General features: G+C 43.5%; 1 protein-coding gene across 1 annotated transcript; it reads left to right on the top strand.

The window, feature by feature from the left end:
* Positions 1-869: 869 nt before the first annotated feature.
* LOC146181168 (uncharacterized) lies at positions 870-23,263 on the top strand. The gene is made up of 5 exons (XM_084577860.1): positions 870-1,121; positions 4,720-4,778; positions 10,034-10,102; positions 12,852-12,887; positions 23,158-23,263. Exons 1-5 carry the CDS (start codon positions 938-940, stop codon positions 23,215-23,217), a joined length of 408 nt encoding a protein of 135 aa, XP_084433986.1. The 5' UTR covers positions 870-937; the 3' UTR covers positions 23,218-23,263.
* Positions 23,264-25,533: the final 2,270 nt, after the last annotated feature.

Below are 25,533 nucleotides of genomic sequence, written 5' to 3'. Positions count from 1 at the left end.
TTTATATTTCGCAGTGATATCTGGCACTCTTTCCGCGTTTTTCCATTGCCACTACTTGTGCTATTTGTGTACGATTTGCCTTTCTGCTTCACATGTACTATTTTGTTTTTGCTTTGCACTGAGCTTTGGTAAGCTTTAACGGAAACTTTGTTTATATTCCTGTTTAGCGTATCATGCTTTGAATTCGCTCTAATCTCCTCCATATTGTATTGACCTGCGCTCGTCCTTGGCAGTTTTTAAAGTATAATTATTCTAATGCAGAGTTTGACCACAAACCAATCAGGGATGAATATATTTCTTGCGAAAAACTTTCGAAGGGGAATGGCTAATATTGGCGACAAAAAAACGTCATTTTACCGCACATTTCTGTTCCTCAAAGAGAGCATAAAAAGTGCGACCTTTAGATGCCAATTATTTCTCAAGTGCTCTAACTAGACGTTTGCAGCATATATCATGCATCTGCTGACTCATGGTGTAATTGAGATATAGACTCCACATGCGGCGCTTTGCTCTGGAAGAGACGTATATGTTCTATAATTTAAAGCATGAGTTCGGCACTATGACTAAGGAAAGCAATAATGTTATTTCGTTTTGCATTGCAAAAATTTTCAAAAGAAATCTTGAGGCTGCATTTTACATTTTAATCCGGTATTAAATAGTTGCGCATAGATAGAAGTGTCAAATTTATAAGCAGACGTATTTCTTTTTTACTTATAATCTCGCTCCGTGTGGCTAACTGCTGTCTTCAAAATACATATCGGGATACTATAATTAGTCTCTTAATATGTTATCTTTGTTCCGTGCAGATGATGGGCAACACTGGCAAAAAGGAACGTGCATAATCTTACATCGTAGAGTATAAATGACAGGCCTGACGCACAAAACGCGGAACATTCCTGAAGCACTGAAAAAGTGAGCATTTCGTATTTGAAATAACATGAAGACCGGCTTGCTTTTATGCACTTTTCTTGCTTTCGCCTACGTTGAGTGCCAGTTACCTGACGAAACTCCTGCCCCGGAAACAGTGGAAGCTCCTGCTCCGGAATCAACTGCCGCTCCTGAACATTTTGCATATTGGGAAAACACGGAAGGCAATGAGGAAAGCATAGACTTTTGCAAAGGTGCTTTTTTCTGGCCCTTTCATTGCATCGTTCTACGACTTATAAACATGCACAGGATAAGTTTGTTTAGTGCAGTTTTCAAGAAGCACAAACTAACATTTATTGTAGATGTATTTAGGAATGAAGGCTTCTGAATTTTATTAATTATCCTTCCCTGCCCTCTCATTTTCAACACCGAGTATAAATAAATGTTGAGGATATGCAGCGCCTAAAGATTAGGCTCAAACTGATCAGTGGTTTAGTCCTGATTGCTTCTGATGCTGAAATTCTGTTGATGCTGTTCATGTAGTCAAGAACCTGCGCGCAATGCAAGATGGTTCTGCTCAATTTTAAAGTGCTACTATCTATAATTTGCTGTTTTAACACAAGCCGGTAACTACGAACTAAGGTTTGTTTTTGGAGTGCCTCAGGAAAACTCGAGGAAGCAGTGCGTTTTTGCATAGAAACGATGATATCATTATAAAAATGAAAATTTAATGTGCTATTTAGGAGAGTGGTTTGGATAACTTTAGTACGATAGCTTACTTGGGGCCTTGAAGCTGAAAATGGCCCGTCAATGCAATATGTTGCACACGATTTAAGTAAATTTGCCACGTTATGGAGACAAACAACCTTTCAACTGCATTTAATTTCCAAGATATACCCGTTACGTTTGTGAGAATAAATCGTTTGCCGGCCACTCTTCACTCCATGCGAGTAAAGCATAGGGCTCTGAGAAATCATCCACTAGGGGCATCGCGCTTGTATTACGTCGAATAGGCGCCTGGTGAGCAGCCCGCTTTACCATAACTTGAAGTTTAACTGTGTTTAACAAAATTAAACAGTGTTTTATACGCACGTTCTCCTTACGAAGCTTTCGGTAGTTTTTATTGATATGAAACCAATCTTGAACATTTAATTTCAAACACAACTGAAGCACGGCCAAGAAAGAGGGAGCGCCATTGTGTTACGAATTCCATCTGATTATATAGTTCCAAAAGGCAAACAATCATTTCGCGGGAGAAGAATTTTGCTGAGCGAACAGATTTGTAGAGCCAGTTTACCATTATAGTACGGAAGTGGTACCTACCGAAAGCCGAGTAGACCAATATGAAGGATCATGTCTATTGGTTTTATGACATAGACAAAGGAGAGGGCCATTGTAGACAAATACGCTTCCAGAAGCCAAGAAACATTGCTCCTGTAGTGTCCCCAGTACTTCCCAGAAATTACACGTTTCAAGTGACCGAAGCAATTATCAATTGTTTTCAGTAGGCTGCATAAGCGCAGAGTACAAAGAGACATGAATGCACCTTTTCCTAACGCAATGTCTCCGAACGTAGGCTCATAGTGAGCAGCTTTGTGCACGGCCGGAGTGAAATGTGGCAAACCAGCACAAGTTTTTATATTCGGGCATTAAAGAACACATATAATGGTGAATTGTTGGAAGAAAAGTATTGAAATTACACCGTTCTGCTTTTATTTGCAACTGTGAGATGGAAGACTTAAAGAACAAAATGGTACAAAGCGCACGCCAAAGTATACCTCTTTTCTCAATGGCCATTCAAAATGATCTCAAAATTCGGAACAAACTGCCAGGTTGGGCATAATATTATCAGTATCCTGCGAAAGCGGTTAGCTATCAGATGTGAGTGCTCTCAGCAAAACAAATTTCGGAAAATACGCCACCCAAGGATGCACTAAATCAAGGCCATTGACGCTGAAAAGCTGGTAACGAAACTTCCGTCGCCTGAGCCTAGCGCGAAAAAAGATCTGCAGGACCTGATAGATTTGCGTTTCCAGGAACATGTTAGAAGACTTAGACTTACAACATTCTTGTAGTTTTATACACTATGCGGACCGAAGGAATTAACATGCTGTTGTCGAATCAATATTTGTTCTTTTCAATAAGTTTTGCAGTGTTTCTGTTGACCTAAGGGAAATAGAAGGTAGTGGCATAAACACGCCTTGTAATAGCAGCATATTATGGTGAGAGACTCCCACGTTTCTAACTGATAAGTGCTTCTCTTCGACCGGTTTATCTTTCCTCTAGATGTTCAACTAAACTTCTGAGTCAAGTGAATATTTTTCTAATAATTGATTAGGAGCGCGTAGAACTGTAAGATCATCTGATTAAGCCGGTAGCCTCCGCTAGTTGCGCGCAATATGTAAGCCTCGAATATTATTACGGTGAAAATGCTTTAAACAGGGTTTAGAATATGAGTAACCCGCCACTTGTGCAAAATGATTAGGGCTCTCAACTGTGGCGCCCACGTATCCCGGCCATTGCAGCCACGATGTCCGCGGTCGTTTAAGAACCCCAGGCAGTGGAAATATCGATACCCATTAAACACTCAAAGTGGCAGCGTCTTCGCCAATCATCCTCCTAATCTGAAGAAGCCCACTCCACTCATCCTCTGGAAACTCCACGTGCGCTGTCACGAGATGCTGTAGCGTAATGGGGGATATAATTGGAGCCAATTAAACTGGTCCGAGTTAATATCGCTGAACTAGATTTGCAGACGCGTTTCATTTAGGCTGCGTGATCGCAGGAAACCACCGATAACTTCGCCTGGTAGCGTCAAGGTTTTCACTCAAATGATAACTCAATCGCCACGACGAGGTTTTTTAGTAATGCCAAGAGGATAAATAATGCAATGCTTCTACAAAAGCCTCTGCTGGCAAATCAGATGCAACTCCAAAATGAAATCCACATATAAAAAACTGGCACGTGTAAAGTGAAAGGCGCTAGAAACGCCATTTTAGCTTCATTGGTCTTCTAGATCGGACTGCGTCTCATCAAACAAGGAAAGTACACGTCCTCTCTCTACCTGCAGCACAGAAAATAGTGTTTAGCTCTCTATTAAAGACACACACGTAAATCACAGAATCGTTTTGATTATGTTAAATCGATATTATTCACCTCATAGAATCTTTGACTTGGAAAACTTTATTTTCTTCGTTAATTCTCATGTGGAGTACAAAGCACCGCCCTCCGGTCGGTCGCATTGCGAGCGATATACTGTCCTTCACGAGCGATTTTTGTTTGGTAACAAAATATGAAGTTCCAGTTCAAATTAGCGCTCGTTCGATTTGTACATAGACTGCTATCATTCGAAACGCCTCATTAACCACGCTCTATCCCTTGTGTTGTCAAAGCACTTCTTGTTGAGTGTAGTGTTAGTAAAGCCAAAATTGCAAAAAGGAACCACCCGTGCAGAACTGGAACAAGAAAAAATATTTCACACTTACTTACAACAATAAAAGAATGCCTGCATTTTGGGCGCACCCCCTCCCCCGGCTTGCCTCGAACCCCGTATTTGATGCGGTTTTACAGCAGATCTTCGATCCATATGTTTTTATTTGTTTCGTCAATATCACCTCTTTTTCTGGCTAAACTTAACCTACCTTTCAATAAGGGGCTCCTGAATGCTGGTATTGGCCAAAGCGGAGCTGTACGTGTTTTCACACATACCGTTCGATGTGTGAAAACACGTACAGCCTTCGAAAAACACACGATGCGACCTGTTGTGTTGCATTAGAAAGACAAGAATCCTTTCATATTTGAAGTCATAGAAGATAGAGTAACACAGTTTTTTCTCTTTTTTTTTTCTAATAGACGTTGCGCTTGAGGACCAGCTACTTTTCTTGGGATGCGTCATAGGGCAGTCAAGTGAGGTAAGAAGTCGTGCTTTGGCATTTCTAACGTTTCAAGCGTATTACAGTTTCATGACAAATTTCATTTTATTTCATTTATTGATTCCATAAGTCCCCGAAGACATTAAATAAAGAGGGGGTGCATATAGTTTTGGAAATGTCGGAAAAATGAAAATAAAGCACAGACTGAAAACTAAAAAAGGAACAACAAAGTGCAACACACGTGTGAACTACAGTATTCACGTAAGAGTTTAGCAGATGATTATACAGCACTGTAAAATAAGACTAAAATAACAAATAAAATACTAAACGAACCACTCGATATCTAAGTGAAATGAGCCCTTAATTTTTCGCGGAATGTTTAGCGATCAGTGGATGAAGTGGTGTTCTAGAGTACACAAAATCTAGAGTAAACAAATTCTAGAGTACTATTGCGTTAGGGAAGAATGAGCTGTTATAAGAGAAACTTGTTGCTTTGTCATTTTATTGGAACAAAGAAATGATGCATACATTTGTTTGCAATATGTGATTCTTTTTCAATATTCAGCAACGCATGCAGGGCTGTGTTTTCCTATCTCCCTTAATACTTCGTCCAAAACTTCTCGTTCTATGCTAAGTGATGTCTGAGTATGAGAACAAACCCCAGGGTTCCGAAATTTCCGGATCCTTCAGTATGGCGCCTCTCAAAGCCTCTGTCGCTTTGGGACGTTGAAAACCACGAGCAAACCAACCAACTAGTTTTAAAAAATTGCTTTAGCACACTTTGTATATATTCCATTCTATAGCCGATATTCTCGGTTTAGTGCATTGCACATGCATATAAGAGCTTATATCCATGTGCAATGCACTAAACCGAGAATATCACTTGTTTAATGATGGTATGCAGTGATCACAAAAGAAAGCTCCGGGATCCAAGATACGAGTCCGCTTTCTGATCCATGGGCATTACACTAAACCTAATAAAACCACTTTTATTCAGGGTCTGCAGTGATTGCACTAAGAACGCTGCGGAATCTGAGATACAAGTAAGCTTTCTTAGCCCAGCGACAGATCAGTGACCACGTGCTGCACTCAAGTTCAAACCAAGAACATGGGTTTAATAAAAGGATGGGGAACGCATTCAATGTTTACGCCGAGAGAACATGCAAGCACCCATAAACACTTAGAAAGACGTGGCATGCGCAGAAATTGTTCGCGGTTCCCACCTTCGTATTCTCGGTTTTAGTAATGGCACATCGTACAAAGTTACGGGAACACAATACAGAGGTAATCAGACATTCGCGTCAACGTCTGGTGTTCAGAACGTCTATACTTTGAACACATCTATTAAGCATCACTTGAGGTTTTTATTTAAAATGTACGATTGAACCTTGGTTGGATCATTTATGGTTAATGTGTAAAGAGCTCCCCGTGTCGAAAAGAAGCCACAATGGACGTACTTCGCCCATAAATCTTAAGCTGAGGCAGAATGGACATTCTTACAGTGAATAATTCGGGACTCAAGGGAGTGAAACAAATATACTGGATACCTTGGACCGGCTTCAATACACGAGTATTATTGAACAAGCCTTTTATTGACTGCTGCTTAAGTATTGATAGGGACTCAACAAGAATGTTCAATGCGTTGTCTGCAGTATACTTGCAATGGTGTTTTGATAAGAAGCAAAACAATTGGTCTTTGAGTATTAAAGTAATGCAAGAATATCTTGCTCTTTTGAATTGATATCTTAATCTGCGTGCGCATCCCAAACCTGGCGGTTAAAAAGTGTTGAGGCCGATAGATACTAGGTAGCTACTATATTTGGAAAACTGAGCAGGTTGTGTTGACACGTTGGCGCAGATTCAAACTACTTTCAGGTGACCGTTTTTGTCGCATACTGGGGGGGGGGGGGTCAAAAGTTCCCAGGCCGCAGGCTTTGCTTCAGGTCAGCATATTCTGACAGTTGAGATTCCATTAAAGTTTTAGATTATCTCAGAGGTTAGAATGATGTTTCTTCTACCCTCCGCATGTATTCTGAGATTTGGGGCCGTCGTAGCTGCCTGACTATACTGCTCAGAAGCAGACCCTATGGGCTGGGAACTTTTGGCCACCCCTGTATATATGCATGCTATGCAAGAGCGCCCAGCAGTCATCACTGCCGGCTGGCTAGAGCTTCTGGGAATGGCGCCAGACTACAGTCAATTTTTATCGGCCCTAGTGGAAACCGAAAGACGCGGACCGAGGGTGCGACCTAGCATTGTCAGCAACAAAATTATCGTGACGCACAAGGGACTTTGGCACGTTTAATATTCTTTTCTACCATAAGAAAGTCGCTCGGAAATCGGTTTTACCATATCCGTTCAAAAAGCCAGACGTCAGAACTTGAATATTTTGCTGGACGAGTACAGCAGGTTGTTCATCTCCTTCGGACGATTCTCTAGATGCTGCATAAAGCGGGGTTTCCCCATAATTACATGAAAAAAATGCATGACCTTTTCGTTTTGTCATTTGTGCGACAGGAGACTCCAATTATGAAAGCCTCCTGTTCAGAGAACTGGTGAGCAAGACTACCGCGCTCGAGCAATACAACATTGACCCCTGCTCATATATATGTCTTGACAATCTCCATAGAAGAGGGGAAGAAGTCGCAGTCTTCAACAGAAGAACGAGGCTGATGTACGTGGAAGCTTGGTTTGAAAGTTGCACCTGTCTAGACGGCAGAATGAGGCTGTTAAAAGCCCATCCGAAATAAAAGAGGGGTGGTAATTAATCAACCACCCAACATGCGGTGACTTCCACCCAAAAATTATATCGGCTCCCTTACTCCCTCTGTGAAAATTTTGGTTAGGGACACTGTGTGAGCCATGCTTAAAACGCGCTAACCAATAGCATTCGCCTGCATTTTGCTTCGAGTAAAATAGTTTTCTCTACAGGAGAGCTAAAAGCTCTTTTAGTTAGTAAGATTCTGAAGTCTTCGGAGTTAGGTTGCTTACGTATCTACGAAAACGTTATAAAATGTTTCTTTCAAGTATGTAAAATGGAAATCTGACGGTTAGGTTCTTTCGTCCAATGCAGAACAACTTTCCCTCACGATGAATGAATATTTTATTGCGAAAACAATAATACTCATAGTTCCGAGCCTTGAGCGTAGCGCGGCCAGTAGCCACGTCTTACCCACGTGACGTTGTGACGTCACATCCCACGTGACACTAAGGTGAGAGCAGGGCTACCAACTCAAGCGGTCGGCAGGAACTGGCATCTTGGGTATCTCGTTTCACGTGGGACGGTAATATCATAATCAGCCTGCTAGGACCCCGGCATTTTCGTTACCCCTATAGGTCCCTAAGGCACGTCCATACGGCTTGGCTAAAGCGGGGCTTTATATGTGGGCTGAGGAAGCAGAAAAAGAGAAGAACGCTCGGTCACCCGCAGCTAATGCTTTCGCTCAATATTTTGTTCAGTAGCATTGAACCCTTGTAATTTTTTATCGATATATGCTGCTAGTGCCAATATCAACGTGCTTTTTTTCTTAAACCGAGGGTGTTCTAAGCGCCGATTTTTGATCGCAGCAGACGCAGTCAGTATGTTAGAGCGTACATCACTATAAAGTCGCATCTGTCATGCCCTGAAAATGGTGCTTGTCGTTGATCTGATTCCTTGTACGGAACAATGCTGCGCAAATTTGTTTTGAGTAGAATCTGTGGACTTAGAATCTTTTTATTTGTCCTCGCTGACTGAAACGGCAGCCTTCGATGCAATTCACTCTTGACTGTTGGTGGAGAGCGCGTTCTTCGTTTAAGCAACAAGACGAGGTAAATCAACCTCGTGCGCTCTTAATGTAGTTCAAGTGTAATTTCTTCCGTCGATTATATACAAGGTTTTAACAGGTACATACCAAGCCAAAGGCGAGCCATTCAGATGTATACTTCACTGCGAATGTCGGTTTTAACTGCTACAAATATGTTCTAAAATGGCTCGGTTAAATGCATGTAATTCCGGTCATGGGTGGACGTACAAAAGCAAGATGCGAAACACGAATATAGGTCTTTGTTTCTGTACAGATATGCACCGTCAATTTCTCTTTGCAAAGACAGCATCAAAAAGTAATTATTCATGGAGGGCTATTTTTTCTACTATCCTTTTCTAGGTCAGCACCGGTGTTCAGAAATATAGGAAATAAGTATTGCACTCGTACTCGTTATGTGCACAAAGTCCAACGGACGGTTAACGTGACAGAAACAACATGCAATTTTGTGAACCATCTTGCCTAATAACAATGAACGAATGTTAGGTTGTTTGCTTGAAAATGACACGTAATATACTGTGCGGAGACACAGCGTTTCTCAACCATTTATAGCGAGCAGAGAAGAAAACCTAGAGCAGGAGTTCCGTTTTCGCAGGTGAAGAGAGGTTTAAGACAGTTGTTGCATTTTCCAAGCACATTTTACCCAGTTCGAGTTGGTCATTTTATTTTGTATTGCAAATTATCTTGCTAATTCAGGAGAGCCTTAAAAATTTACTCCTCGATTACGTTTTAGAGTTTCGTATCTATTACTTGCGGATAAATTTCCTTTTCTTACAGTAATTTCGAATAGGTTTGTGAGTTCAGATAGTTGTAAGAATTTTCAACGAGTCTGCTTATGTGCTTTGCGTAGCCTGATCTAGTGTACTCATCTATGTTCTGCACGTTACAAGCAGTGCCACTACCTACATGCGGCCTGTTACTCGAGAATTTTCAGTTTTTATATGCCCGTGTGATATCGCGTAAGTGCTTTGTAAAATGTAATAAATTTTTGTGAGAAAACCGTCTATCTCGCAGTTTTCTGGCTCCCCCTTTTTCTCTTCGCATTTTTTAGAAGTCCTTACAATTCAACTTAATTGGATAGAACTATCTTTTTGCTCTATAGTGCATACTTTTTGCCATTGTGAAGGACTCCAGAAATTTAGACCACCTGGGTATATGGAACCACAAGGAGGTCGAAATTTCCGGAGTCCTCCACTACGGCCTCTCTCATAGCCTGAGTCGCTTTCGAATGTTAGACCCCAAACCCAAAACAAACTTTTTCGTTGTAAGCAAGATTGCTGTAAGCAAGATGACGTTAGAACGGTAAGTAAAATTATCACCTGTAAGCAGACGTGGTGCCAAGACACGGCTTAGAATTTACAGCCCTCGATATGCTTTAAATTTTAGTTTTTATACTGTGTTTAGTATTATCTCCAGAAATCAATGTTGCCCTTTTTCTGTTAAGCAGTACAAATTTTATTCAGAATAAATACATCATGTCATATTTTTCAGGCTGATAAGGCAATGAAAGAAAGTGGCAAAGATGCTCAAACCCTCAGGAATGAGATTTGCAGTGGTGATGTAAGTACATTCACTTCTTAAGATTTCTTTGAATAATCATAAACCGGATATTAATGATATTCAGAGGTAAACCCATATGTTTGCAGCAATAGGGTGAAAATTGTACTTGAAACACATAGACTTGGAAAATATCTGCGAAACAGCTCAGTCATGGGCTGCTGGTGTGCGCTTTTTTCGGTTTCGGCAGTTTATAAAAAAGAATAGCGGTGATCGTGGACAAAAATGTGAATGTGCAAATAGGCAAACGTCTATATGTCATGACCTACAAATCAATGTTAAATCATTGCCGTCTCTGAAAATTACTGGTAGCGGCTCTACAGAAGCTAGGAGCATGAGCTCAAAGCCATTTGTTTCCAAATGAAGCAGCAAGTTGACATGCTTGCCGTGTTGAGGCAAGTAGCAACTTTGTGGATGCCAAGAATGTCAAGTTTTCGTCAGAGGTTTCCATTAGTTTCTAGCAATAGTAGACCCCTTCAAAAAGCAGTGTTTGGCTGCAATTGTAAAGACACTGCATAAGAAATCCCAATGTTATTCCGCTTTCTTAGTCTGTTGGGAGCTGAAGACGACACCTTTTTTTCTGAACAGCGGAAGTGCACCTCGTTGTATGACAGATACTGCATCTTTCCTTTCCTGTGAACCAATTATTTATTTATTATTTATTGAATCTGGCGGTCCGCAGCACTTGTTTTACATCAAGTTTTCCCTTGAATTTTGGTTTCAAAAAGGAAGATTAGCTGAGACATAACGCCGCCTAAACACTTCTAGACTTCCCAAAACACTGTCTGGCATAAATTTGCTTAGTGTTTTAGCTTTTTTAACTCTGGGACAGTTTCGTAAAGGCACTTTGCACTATGCGAGTAACAGCGCTACTGAAAGGCATTTCCAGATCACGTCCGTAGGATTTTCAGCTATTTATGATAGCTAAACCGAACAGTCACACCTCTGTAACCGAAGTGTTATATCGCCCTGTAACCTATGCCAAGCAGATCAGGAACGCAGTTTTATATCGTTGGACGGTTATGTCTAGTATAAATACCGCTTAAAATTAACCATTATAATGAAATTATTATAGTTGGTTGGTATATCGTTGGATGCCTATGACGAGTAAAATTGTTCTGGAATTATTTAAAGTAATTGCAGTTATTTCTGAATAGATATCCACCTTAACTTAGAGCATTAAGTCATTATTGTTCGAGTGCTTGTGCTGAATAGGACCGCATAAAAGTGCACGTCTTATTTACTGTTATTTGTTTACGTGAATCAAATTTCAACTTTCTCTGCGATATCAAAACCATGATCACTCTTTGTCGACCAGCAGAATAAAGGAACTAACCACAAACGATCGAATACCACTCATCGCGTAACTTGGTTTAACATAATTAAACCGATCCCAATGTTGTTTTGGCTATACGCTCATTCAAAACCACTGACAGATGAATTGCTCTTTATTAGAAATGGGTTCTAGCTCTGCTGTGTTGTCTTTGGTGCCTATAGACATCCATGAAACGCTTTTATTTTTCCTCCATATTGAGCGTGTTTATTTTTATTATGTGTTGCGGGCAAGTGTTTTCCACTTTTTCTCTGAAAAACATTACATGAAATATTCACGTTTTCTGAGAACTAGTGCACCACCTGGCCAGGAAATAGCTGCTGCTTGTCGTCGGTACATTCCATCTGATAACTACTGGCCCTAACAGTCGCTTTATTATTAATGCACTAATCATATCTCCTAACGTCTCAAAACGTGTCATGCAAGATTGCCTGGTATTTAAATTTTTCTTGGCCAAGACAAAGACGAGTATTGAGAAATTTCTTTTCTCTTTGGATGTAATATCAAGGCATCCCTGAGTAATGCTTATTTGTGGAATGCGCAGACAGCTGCTTGGGTGATGCATAATGGCACTTCGTTCTTAACAGCAAAACATCCTTCTACGCTGCTGAAGTGTGCGGAAATGCTAGCAGGGGTGAATATAGAGCCACGCTGGTAGACATAAATGTGATGACTTTCACCTCTGCGTTTTCTCTAGAAAGAGGTCGATGTTAACACAACAAATATATATTCCTCCCAGACAGCGAAGGAGCTTCAAGCTATGCTTACGAGTGCACGTAAACGCTACATGCTTTGTTTCTGGCTAGTGGCTAGAGAGTGAAATAGTCACGTTAAGATGCTGCCTGTTCTTGACACGGGTTACCTCTATGGGCCTTCCGAACAGAGCACACATTCCAAAAGAGGAAGAAGTAGGTTTCTAGAGAAGATTCGAAATTTGGTGGCTCTATAGTTTTAGAGTGCTTAGAAAAGTTATAAATGAAATTTGGCGCACAATAAATCCCAATGAAGGCTCGAAAATGCGACTATTGCCATCTAGCCTGAACCTTTGGTATGCAGTGTTCTCTTGAAAGACGAAAAAGAGCTTGTCGGAAGCATATATGTACTCCTCGATATATATTTTACATACGTGTTGACTTCAACACATAATAAAAATAAACACGCTCAATATGGAGGAAAAATAAAAGCGTTTCATGGATGTCTATAGGCACCAAAGACAACACAGCTCAGACCATTCTCATCGCTGCTGCTTAATCAGCACTAGTTTAACTGAGGAGGAAATAATTTCACTCTACAGTTATCAATTTTCAGGTCGCATGCCTACACAAGGGTCCCAACCTCTCACATTTTATATTGTGCCGGTATCACGACGGAGCCATCTTTTTATTGTACTAATGTTTCTCTTCTAATTCAATTCAACAGGAAGCAACTTACCCGGAATACCTCGTCGCGGCAATGGTAAAATATTTTATATTCCTATTTTGAATAAACTACATCTTCTAATTGAGAAGAATGCTATGTAGTGTGATATGGAGCAATTTAGGGCATTTACTGGGTAACAGTTCTTAAATGTAGCTTGTTCCTATATTTTATAGCTTCACAATGAGATTAAATATATGCGGAGGTCCACTTAACGGCGTCTCGTTTTTGTTATATTGATATTCAAAATAAGCCATTAATTTTCGAATGCATTCTCATTTCTTATTTTGAGCGCAGGGTACACTCAAGAAGCAAGATGAAGCTTTGCATCGGGAGGTTTAATCAGCTCTATCCACATGTGCACAGTGCTATCGTAAAAACATCCAAGAAATCTCTCACAAGGTGTCTCAGATTCAGGGATTAGTGTTTTAGGGGGACCAACATAATATTCCTCCCAATGTTTGCTGAGATGTGCTGCATGGGAATATTGAGTGCATTATGCTTCGCATCGACTCGATGACCCGCGATCAGGGTATTACGATAAAAGTGTACTGGGAAGACAGAATGCTACTTATCCGTTCTAGCTATGAGGACTGAAGGTTCCATATGGATGTAAAATAGCCAACCTTTCGAACATTCTTATTTTGATCACAGTGCCCTTAAACGCTGTTCAATTGGTAGCGTCCCTAATAAATTCGCTCTCCGTTGGTTTCTATCTTGAATATCGAATATTGCAGCAATGACGCTTCCTACACCTATTCAGCTCGCTCTCTGCCCTTCATATATGTCTAATTAGCGGGGAATTGCATGGCGCTTGTCCACAAGCGTGTGTTCGGCAGCCTGTCTAAACCAGGTAGAACGGCATAGTTTACCGCATACATATTCACATTGTTTGCTGCCTTTGGCCTGTTTATAATGCGCTGGTAGCGTCATAATGTTAAAAGTTAGGGCTGCGCCTACCTCAAGTGTGGGTAGAAGAGGATTCAAACTCTTTTCAGTAGTTTTCACATCATTCAAAACACCGCGTTGCAGCTTTTTAAACTCACACTACTCGAAGGAGGTCACGCTCGCTGATATGAGGCAGTAACAAAACGTGTTGAAATGAAACTTCGGGCAGGCGTAAAAATGAAAAATTGTTTTTCAGGCACTTTCAGCCAACCGCTTTAAAGGCACATTCTCAAGAAACTCTGGTGTCGATATTGCCGTCCTCAATATTATTAGTAAAAAACCACGGTGGCCGAGTGGTTTGGGCGCTCGTCTCGGCTGCGGGAGGTGGTCAGTTCGAAACCCGCCGCCGGACACCCACCGGTAAAATTGGGTACAAGCGTCCCCCGGCCCGGCGCCCGGCTCTTTTAGGGGTGTGCGTTTGGAAGAGGCTCTGCTAACCCTGCTGTGCCCCCTCGGGGGCTTAGTTTCGAACAACCATGGCCTGCAAAGGCCGTGCTGAAAAATGACACCAATGGCTCCTGCAGGTGGAAGCTGCTAGCTGGCATGGCCAGGAACTGAATGGTCGCCGAGGTGTCGGACGTCACCCATATGTGGAAGCTGAATTAGTGAAAGCTGCCAACGTCGCTCTCTTTTCATGATTGGATGGTTGCATTTGAATCAACTTCCCTAAGCGCTTAGATTCTGAGTCAGATATATTATAAGGTCAGGCTTGGAGAATCAGGTTTATTGCAGACCTGAAGGCCTGGTAGCACACTGTAGCGAACCACACTCAACGATGATAATGGGTATCTACTAGTGAGAGCAGGATGAAGATGAAGCAGCACGTTTATCCGTGTGAAAGATGAAGCGCCATACAATGCTCACACTATTTCGCCCGCGTAGTTGAAGCGGCCAGCCTGGCCGCATTGAGTTCTCAGTAATATGCCGAATAAAAGGCTTCATGCGTAAAACATGGCCAACTTCAGTGCCACGGTAAAGACTGACCGGAGGAGGGTAAACAGGGGAGACGTGATAGTTGACTGAGTAGGTTTTTGCAGAGCGGAGTAAGGCCCAATGTAACGATGCTGGAACTTGTCGCAAAGGTCAGAAGTGCGTAGTGGTGTTCAAAGTAATACCTCGTCACCGGGACGGAATGAAACTTGGCGGTGGGTCGCATCATAGCGGTGCTTGCGCTCTTCCTGGCTGGCTTCAGTGTTGATGCGAGCAAGCTGGCGAGATCTGGTCACTCGGGGAAATGAACTGGTCAGGAAGAGATGATGAGGAACTGGCATGTGCATAAAGGAAAGAGGCATCAAGAAATGTAGCGGGAGAACGGCCATAAACGAGAAAAATCGGGGTGTACCCTGTAGTCTCCTGTACAGCCGTATTGTAGGCGAAAGTGACAAAAGTATAACGTGCCAGTTCGGTGGTCCGGGTCGACGTACATAGATAGCATGTCAGAAAGCGTGCGGTGGAACCGCTCAGTCAACCCATTGGTCTGCGGGTGATAACTGGAGGTCAATTTGTAAAGTGTGGGTGAGGCCTCAAGAACTTCGGCTACAATCGTCGACGGAAATGTCCGGCCGCGGTCACTGAGAAGCTCTTGTTGCACCGCATAGCGCCGTATCAGGGATTCCAAAAAGAAAGTTGCGACCTCAGGTGCTGAGCTATTAGGCAGGGCACCAGTCCCAGCGTAGTGTGTTAGATGGTCGACGGCGATGACGATCAAGCGATTACCTCGAGTGGAGAAAGGAAGCGGCCCGTATACGTCTATACCAACAACGGCGAAAGGAGTAGCAGGACAAGGTAGAAGCTATAGTTGGCTAGCCGGAGATGAAGTCGGCCGTTTGCGGCGCTAGAATGGCAGACAAGAGGCGATGTATTTTTCCTCGTTTGAGGCGAGGTCTGGCCAGAAAAAGCGTGTTTTCACATGGTGGTTAGTTTTGTGAAAGCCTAAGTGACCGGCTGTAGCATCATCGTAGAGAACCACCAGGATATGGGTGCGGAGCGCTCTCGGGATAACGGAGACCCAACGGGTGCCTTCAGAGCAATAAATATAATGGGAGAGCGCACTGTTGTCAAATTTGAACTTTTGGAGTTGCCTGCGCATCCTAGCGGTCGGACTGTGAGAATCACTAGCAAGGTCGTTTAGAGAACTGCCGTAAGGATCTGCTAGCTAGTGAGAAGTAATGGTGTAGCGGTATCCAGCAGCGGCAGGAGGAGCAATCGTGATGTTTGGAGCTCTAGACGACATTGGGACGTCGAGGGTGCACGCAGGAAGGCGTGAAGAAGCACTACGTAGTGATTCTGGAAGCAGACAAAGGGTAAGAGCATCGGCATCTCGATGTTGGCGACCCGGTTTGTATGTGACATTAGAGGCGCATTCCTTCCAACGGCCAAGGCGTTTAGTTAAATGTTTGAGGGTTAATAACCAACACAGAGCGTGGTGATCGTTAATGATCATGAAATAGCGCCCGTAGAGGTAGGGGCGGAATTTCTGAACACCCAAATGACGGCGAGGTACTCTTGCTCAGTGATGGTGTAGTTGCGTTCAGCTGGTGTTAGAATATGACTGACAAACCCAATTGTCTTCTCCCGAGAAGCGGTATCACGCTGCTGAAGTGCGGCGCCGATACCGATTCTGCTGGCATTGGTGTGGAGAATGGAGGCTACAGTGTCATCGAAGTGAGCGAGAGCATGGTCTGAAGTGAGGTCATTGTTCAGGGTTTGAAAAACTTTCTCGCATTATTTGAACCAATTGAAGATAGTACGGTCGGTAAAAGGTCTAAGTATAGTAGTGCAGCAATGATAGCAAAATTGCGAATGAAACGGCAAAAGTATGAAAATAGGGCAAGAAAACTGAGTAGATCCTTAGTCCGCCAAGGGCGAGCAAAGTTCAAAACTGTAACAAGCTTGTCAGGGTGAGGTCGAATGCCATCCCGGCTGAGTAGGTGGCCCAGGATCTTGATTTCTTTCTTGGCGAAAATGCACTTTCTTGTGTTCAGCTGGAGACCGGCGGATGCCAAGCACGTTAATACTTGATCAAGGCGGCATTAATCGTAAGAAAACGTCGCAGAGAAGATAACTTTGTTTTTCCTGGTAGCACAAGCATATTTGCCCCTTAGGTTCTCTAAAAACAACGTAAATCATGCGCTTAAACGTAGCGGGGGCATTACAAAGTCCAAAAGGCATGACATTAAATTCGTAAAGCCCATCTGTAGTAGCGAATACGGTTTTTTCTTCCTCGGCTTCGTGCATCAGTATATGCCACTAAGCAGAACGCAAATCCAAAGTGGTGAAATATTTGGCGCCCTGAAGACAGTCGAGGGTGTCGTCAATTCCTGGCATAGGGTAAACATCGTTGCGAGTCACTTTGTTAAGTACGCGGTAATCAACACACAAACGCATGAACCCATCTTTAGTTTGGACCAAGACGACCGAAGATGACTAGGGGCTAGCTGAGGGCCGAATAATGTCACGTCGGAGTATATCATTCACATTCTCTTCTACGATTTTACGTTCTGATAAGGAAACCCGGTAAGGGCGGCGCTTAACAATAGAAGTACCTTCTGTAATGATTCGGTGCTGTGCAGCAGAATTTCAGCCCAAGGTTGGAGAAGTGACGTCAAAGGAGGCTTGGTGTTTTCGAAGTAATGCCTGTAAAGGAACGTCAGGACGGATGGTGCCAAAGAGAACACAGAGAGAGGCATGAGACGAAGCTGCTGGTGAGGAAGGCGAGGTGGTAAGGATGATTAGGCATACCGGTTGAATCTCCAGGGCACAAGGAAAACATGTCCCTTTAGTCAGCACAATGTTTTGGGAAGTATTTAATGCAGCGACAAGCGCTGTGCCGTGCTCAAACAGTTAAGATGTGGTGGTAACGCGCTTCCACGGGTTACATGGCGATCAGAAGGCACGATTAGTACATCCCCTTATCAATGTCAGTAAAAGTAAGCGCGACAAGTTGTTCGCATCCAGGGTGCAACACTGAGTCAGTAGCGGTAAGCAGGTGATGACGGGGCTCGGGAGGTTCAGAAGACGGATCGCTTTCGTTCATGTAAATGACCCTGCCACGACACTAAATGCTGGCTGATGCGGCAGACAGAAAATCCCAGCCTAAAATAATTGGGTGAGCCCACGGTAACATCACGGCACATTGTACATGGTGGCGGACACCATAAACAAAAACTCTCACAGTAAACTTAGCAGAAGGCCGAATGATTTCACCATTAGCTCCACGGCGTTCAGGTCCATCGTAAGGCGTTTTCACTTTTTGCAAGCGCGAGGACAAGTCAGTGTGCATCACAGTGCACATTATTATTATTATTATTATTGTGCATCACAGGAACAGCGGCGCCCATGTCAATCAAAGCGTCAACAGGTAAACATTCAACCCAAACTAAAATCATATTGGAGGGACGTTCAGGTGGAATATTGGGGTGGCCGAAGAGTGCAGTTTTTCCTCCTAAAACTGCAGTGGTGAGTTTTCCGATAGATGGGAGGCGTCAGAAAAGCTTGGGGGAGCGGCGATGTGGAGCGGCTAAAAGGCGAATGAGAACGGCGTCTCGAAGGCCTGTAACCATAGGCAAAGCGGGACTTTCTGGTGGGGGTGATGAACGTTGGGAATAATCAGGGCATTAACTGTGTTTAGAGCCAGAGAAGCGAAGAGGGTAGTCTGTTTCAAATGAGGCGTAGCTCTGGCGTTGATTTTGGAGCCTGCGACGACAGAAACGGCAGGTGGTGCCAATGCGGCGACATGAGCAGTGGTAGGCGCCGGTGGTTTAGGCGCTCTAAATGCAGGCGGCAAGGACGTGACCTGGGCGTACGTTGGCACATGACAGGTGGTAGGAGCGGCCAGTGTTGGGCGAGAAGAAGTCATTGAAGCCAGCTCTTTGACAATGCTACGCAGACTACCACTTGAAGGATGGGGCTCAGATGCAGGGTGGAATCCGCTAATAAGCGTACGGAGGTCGGAGTCGGCAGTGAGACCAAAGGAAGTGGGCTCAGGCTGCAGGCGTATTGACTGTAGTTCGTCCAGGCGTTGAGAAGTCGATATGATGGTGTCGATGGTTGTAGGATTCTGTTCGGCCAGGGCGTTAAAGGCGAGTGGCCTAATGCCTTTAAAGACGTGCCGAACCCACTCGGCCTCTGGCATGGTGTCATGCATGGGCCGAAAAAGTGGGAGAACGTCTTCTATATCAGAAGTATAGGTCTCATTGGACCAAAGAAGTCGAGCATCTAACATTTTTGCGTATTCAATATGAATAGTAAAAGCGCTGGAAATCTGCCGTAAGTTTTGCTTCAAGTTAGCGCTGTCCGAGATCGTCGATTCATGGTTTAGGAACTACGTTTTAGCCAGTTCCGTTAAATAAAACAACACATTATTAGTTTAAGAGAATCGTCCCATCGGTTGAAAGCACTGACCGGGGCGTAGCTGTCGAGCAGTCATCAGCGTCATCACCGCGTAGACCGGCTAACATCTGCGAGTTGCGCTGACGGCTGCTCACAGTCCAAGTGGCGAGGGGAGCTCGGGTGGAGTTGGAAGAACCCAGAACAGCGGCGTGGTCCTCTTTGGTCATGACAATGGTGGTTGGGGTCAAACGGCAGCCATAACAGAGATACAGGTAGATGCAGGTGACGACGCCGCTAGGAAGTTAAGGCGCACCTCCAGCACGTGTAAGGCCAGGCTTGGCGCATCAGGTTTATTGCAGATCTGGAGCCCTGGTCGCAGAGTGTACCGAACCACACTCAGCGATGACGATGGGAATGTACAACAAAGAGCAGGATGAAGATGAAGCAGCACGTTCACCCGTGTGAAAGATGAAGCGCCATAAACTGTTCATAATATTACCTTTGATTACTCAAGAAATTTGCACGGCTTGGTTATCTATGTTGGTTAAAACTCCATATGTGACTGTGCGCTGAAGAGCATATGTGACATATTAGAAGTGAAAATTAAAAAAATTGTAACCTAGGGAGCCGCAAAGTTCATGTATGCGATAAAGGATCGGCAAGGAAAGACGCCAAAAGACAGCCATTATTGTTGTCTCGTCGTAGCCTTATAGATTCAGACGGCATTCTTAGCGTAAAAAAAAACACACGCACACGAGAGAAAAGGAAGGACACGGGAAAGGCGCTGTCCCGTGTCTTTTCTCTCATGAGCGTGTTTGTTTTCTTGTGCTAAGAATGCCGTCTGAAGCTGAGAGCCATCTAGCCCGTCTACAAGCTTTTTTTTAAAGCCTTATAGGCTGATCTTCCTGGAAATATTTCTTCACATTTGAACCTACTAGAGAGAACACAAATGACGAAGTTTGCTACCGAGAAGAGGGGGTAGAGTAGTACATGAAAAGCCTTCTCTTTAGACTGTGGAAGACACCGATCTGTCGGCGTTATCACTGTGCTACCGCTTAGTATATATGGCAGTCCAGTGGGCACTGGTAGAAATAGTTTAGCAAAATGCAACTACTTTGTCGTTTTGCCCTATAAAAGAGAAGTTGGAGTAATCAGTTACGGCTCTGTGGCAAGCCGTCACTGCACTCTAGCACGCCGCGGCTGCACACAGACACATGGCTTATATGTAGGACGTATAAACATAGGTCAAATGAAGAACCAGCGCAGATGAAATTTCGTGAAGGCGAAGATGTTCACTGCAGAGCGTGAGAGTGTGTTCCAGTAGGAATTTGATCAAGACGACAGTGTTTGCTGCTTAATGCGAGAGTACTCTGTAGTCTCGAACGGCGAGCGAGATGCTACGGCGGCTAAAAAGGAAAAAAAAAACAAACGTTGCATAGTGCTCTCGTGTCTCTGCAATGGAAGCTAAGGGGTACATTTTGGGGCTGGTTCGAAATCCAGATGTGCCAACGACTTTCAAAAATACCCTTTCTAAAATTCAACTATTTAGCGCACGTTCTTTTGCTTTACGGCCTCACCGTTATCCCTCGTAACCAGCTCAACAAATACATAAATCCTGCCTCCATAGGGAATCGAACCTCCATCCTTCGTATCCCTAGCCGAGCGCTTTAAACAAATGGGCCACGCCCAGGATTGTGAAGCGCACGATACAATTCTCATTGTCTGCCCTGAGGATTATACTAGCGGTGACAATGACACTGCAGTTAGTGATAATGGCAGTAATTACATTAGAAATGAGAGTGATAGTGTATTTAGTTGATAATGATAAATGATGGCGAGCGTGAAGAACCGCGCCTCTCGTGGAGGGCTGCCCGAGAGGAGCAGGAAACGTCTGCCGGCATCGTTTGATCCCGGCATAAAAGTGGATTCTACCTAGAACGCCGATGAATCTTGATGCGTTAGCTTAACGCTGGTTGTGTTCGGTGCAACGTTCGGTGTTGCTGAAAGCTTGGGTCTAAACGCATAGCCGCTGCCCTTCACCACTGCTAGCTGCCGGCCTATATGCATAGTTTATTCTCTGCCAGTTCTTTTTTAGCCATGTGTGAAACAACAGGTGAACGCCTTCACCTGCCACTGTGTTCAGTTACTCCATCCAGTGCAACCGCTGACTTTCCTGTTATTGCGCAGGCCACATATGTGTTTAGGTGAAAAACTGTTAGCGGAGCGTTTCTTTAAGATGGAATATGTGTGAGAAACAGAATTTTGTCTGTAATTGTACATGCTGTCTTCCTCGAATTGTTTCCAACCATTTATGAAGCATCTGACGCAGCTGATGAGCTGCGCTCAAATATCGAATTAGGAAGTATGCAATCGTCGGTAATTTTTTCTATATTTCGTAACGGCTGAAGGTCATGTGTCACGCGCATTGCTAGGCGATAAATTCGCGCCATTAGATAATGACCGCTTTTTTTTTTTGCACACAGCACCATAACGCGACATTGACGAACGTCAGCAACAAAGCTAACGCTCTGCCATTATCGCAATATTTATAGCTCTTTGTAGGAGAAGCGCTGATGTGCCGGGCGTATTCACCAAACTTTGAGGAACGAGAGAATGCAAGTATGAGATTCACAGGCGAGGTGGTGGCACTAAAAAACACAAAACCCCCAATTGAAAACGGAGAATTTGGATGAAACACGTAAAGCGAGAAACAAAAAAAGACACGCTACAAGCAAAGAAGATAAGTTAATGAGAAAAGAAAGGATCCACTCAGATATTCGTGTCCTTCTGGTTGGTAGTGCATCCGACAGGTAGGAGCGGCTGGCCACCGATCGAGTCTATGGGTATGGTCACGTCCCGAATCAATGTGATGGGCCAATGACAATGTTTGCAGGAGACCTCTCGCTGCAGCCTGAGCCCGTCAGTTACGCGACTCGTTCGCATACCTGAGATGGAACGAGCAGCCTCAGATAGAGACGCGGGTAGCCTGCGCTCGGTCACCAGGGTATGGCCGCGTAAATACAACTGCAAACCACCAGAGGTAAAAGAACAGCTGCGCATCTTGTCTGGTAGCTCAGGCCGATGAATCTGGATGATGGCTAGTCCGAGCCCGGAGTCCCGGACGTCAGCAGCAGAGGCCCAAACGTATTAACTAGGTTTGCCAGCAGACACACTCAGCAGAATCTCATTTCCCCGAATTTCATATAGTGCTCTCTCCAGCCATGCGCACCCTTTTTCCCGTTGCATGTTCTTCATGAGCAATGATTTTGTTTTTCCCGCTCTTTCTCTTGATCTTCCTGCATACTCCTTTATAACGCTGGCCCCTGACACCCACCACCTAGCAAAGTAATGCCGCGAAAGTAAGGGGTTTAGTTTTGAGATAGGTGTGAATGAAGATAACAGCCTTTGACAGCAAGGAACGCACATAAAATTTTTAGTTGATTATTATGAACCTTCAAGTAATCATCGAAGTAAATATACAACATACAGAAAAGAAAAAACCGCATGCTGCCAGTCGGATCCGAACGCGTTCGGGGTGGCTACTCATGGTCCTACGAGGCTGGGAATGGTAGGCCCCCGCCCTTTGCGGCAGGCCAAAGTTGCATTGATTATGTCCCACCCGTCGTACAAAACATCAGCAGAAACGACGCTTGTATCCTGTAAGGCTAAGCCGGACGTCTAACAAAAACCACCAGTGAAGAAAAATAGGAACATGCGAGCTGCCGTCATACTTACTAGACGTACTGTTCTAGTCAAGCATCGGCATATAGTAAGCGAAAATGTCGGTATAATCATTATATCGGTGTTTAGTTTATTGCATATGTTGTTGCGTTTTGGATTTCTAGCAACCAATTTTGAGGAAGACCATTACAAAATAAATAAGTAACATGATAGGAGAATATCCTGCGGGGAAATACACTATCGACATGATAGGGCACATCACATGTGATAGATATATGCGAATGTTTATGGTCCACTGAAGATGCCTTGCTCGACCGTCCTGATGTCTAACTCTCTCCGTTTATAACAGGAAAGCTCATCGCAGGCCATCACCACCTGCTCGGTGCTAGTACAGCCACAAGCTCTGTAGAAGGCTATTGGAATCCTGTAATAAAGCAATCCTGCATGGATTCCCATTGCGCATCTTGTCTAATTCGCATATATATATATATATATATATATATATATATATATATATATATATATAATAATAATTGTAGATATGCTGTAAATCTCGACAAAGGTCTCTTACTGTGAATTCCAATGCGCTACAACGGGGAAAGCTAGCTATGCAGAGAGTACCTACATCTCCCCATTACGCATAGCTGATGGGTGGATCCCCTATATTGTCACGTTTAGCGTGGATACAACTTAAAGAAACAGTACATGCAAACTGTCGGCTATGGTTCATGGCGGGTGCTTCGCTGCATTGAACAATAAATGAAATCAGGTTTAGATATTTCTCTGCACAGAATACCTCAGAGACATTGCAAATTTTCAACTCATAATTCGGCATGATGGTTTGTTTTGTATTTATTAGCAAAAATATTTTTAAAAGATTACTACTTTCTCACATATAATAAATAATAATAAATTAGTTCACAGCAAAGGAAAGCTGCAGTATTTGCCGCACTTGTTCGGTGAAAAACTGATCCGCGCCCTAAGATAAGGGAGGCAGGTGGGAGTGAATACTGAGAGAGAAGCTGTAGTGGAAAGCTAAGGAGTAACATCTACCACCTGGGGATCTTCAACGTGCGCTGACATCGCACAGCATGCGGACTCCTCTCCGTTTCGCTTTCATCGAAACGCAGCCAACGTTGGTCGAGATTCGACCCGGGTATTCTGGTACAGTAGTCGGGCGTCTTGCCACTGCACCACTGCGGCGGGCAACCTAACGAATGATTTCTTTTAAATGGTTACTGAAGACTTGAGTAGTATCCGAAGATAGCCAGAAAACTTCACTACTTATAATATAATACGTCCACTGTGGATGGTATATTCATCAAAGCCTTCACGAATATGCAAATATTATATTTCTTACTTACAAAATTACGTGTACACAACTGGACAAGCATATGGCCATGACCGTTCCATTCTGAGAGAGACGGAGTCACCACTGCAGCCAAAAACCGTTTGATATACTGCATCATATCTGTCTCAATCAGTACAACATGGCAATGATTTTATTCTTGAGATAGCTTATGATGGTTTTGCGCTGTAACACAATACCTAACTTTAAAAGGAGCCGAAAATAACTCATCAAAGGAACTGTGAATTGCTGGGCTTTGTTTTCGTACCATTGGTAGCCTAATGTCTACCACCAGAGAGCTAAACCACCTATGAATAATTTATTTAAGCATAGAGTGCACGGGTATCAATTTCTATGTCAGCAAAAATATATTACGCTTTGGTGTCTCATAAGTTATGGAGCCTATCTGTTTCGACATTGTGCAGGAATTTACCTACTCATACTGTGACACATTCAATCTTCTCTTGTGCAAAAATGCGTTCAACTGTCGCCCATTTTCTGAACTGATTTTAGCTGTTTATCAACAACATAACGAGACTACATGTACCACAGGGCCAAGGACTCTCACGTACTTCTCTAATTAACAGAATCTTGTGTTATCTCTATCCACTTGACCACTGAAAAAGGCTGAACATCACCCGCCCAACATTACTTCTGTTCCTGCTGAGCTTTCCTTCCCTTGAAATGACATAGTTACAGTCGTCGACCATCGGTTATTCTTTCTTCTCACTTCATGGTATACGCCTGCCCATTTCATAATTTTAACTAGAATGTCGTTAGCTCGAGCTTTGTTCTCTGAACATCTAGAATTTTTCTTTTGCATACTCTCTGCGTTCACTGAAATTAGATACAAACGTTTTTGCTAGCCTCCACATTTCAGCGCTTAGGTACGTACCCTAAGATGCTAGTCGTGCTCTTCCTGTTACTGGCAACTGCGCTCGTCCTCAATAGCTTTTGTCTTTCTTAGTTTCAACATGTTTATTTCTTCGGATGTGCAAACCACGTTCTGCTTCCAAGTAGCCTATCCAGGTCGAAAACCAGGATAGGCGCACTCATCAGTGAAAAAGTAAACACGATGCAGAAAAAATACTGACGTTTAACTACGAGAAATGCGTCAGGTGATGGCAGAGGTAGACACGTTAATTCACTTCAAACAAGAACGAGAAAAATTATTTATATCTGTAAAGGCAGGGGACGTTGCCTCAGACAGCTTCGTATGTAGCAAGCTTTGATGCAGTAAGAAACTGCGTAAATGAATCACTCTTTTCCTTGGAGCAAACCACTATTTAGCGTTTAATACGCAGGTAACGATTCACATCGACACATTTGACGCTGAGTTTCAAAACGTAGTGTCACATAGAGCGTCACCTATTTTCC

The sequence above is a fragment of the Amblyomma maculatum genome, chromosome 8 (assembly GCF_055883805.1).
Source record: "Amblyomma maculatum isolate TAMU_Amacu chromosome 8, ASM5588380v1, whole genome shotgun sequence".
NCBI lineage: Eukaryota > Metazoa > Arthropoda > Arachnida > Ixodida > Ixodidae > Amblyomma > Amblyomma maculatum.
This window is presented reverse-complemented; position numbering and strand designations above follow the sequence as displayed.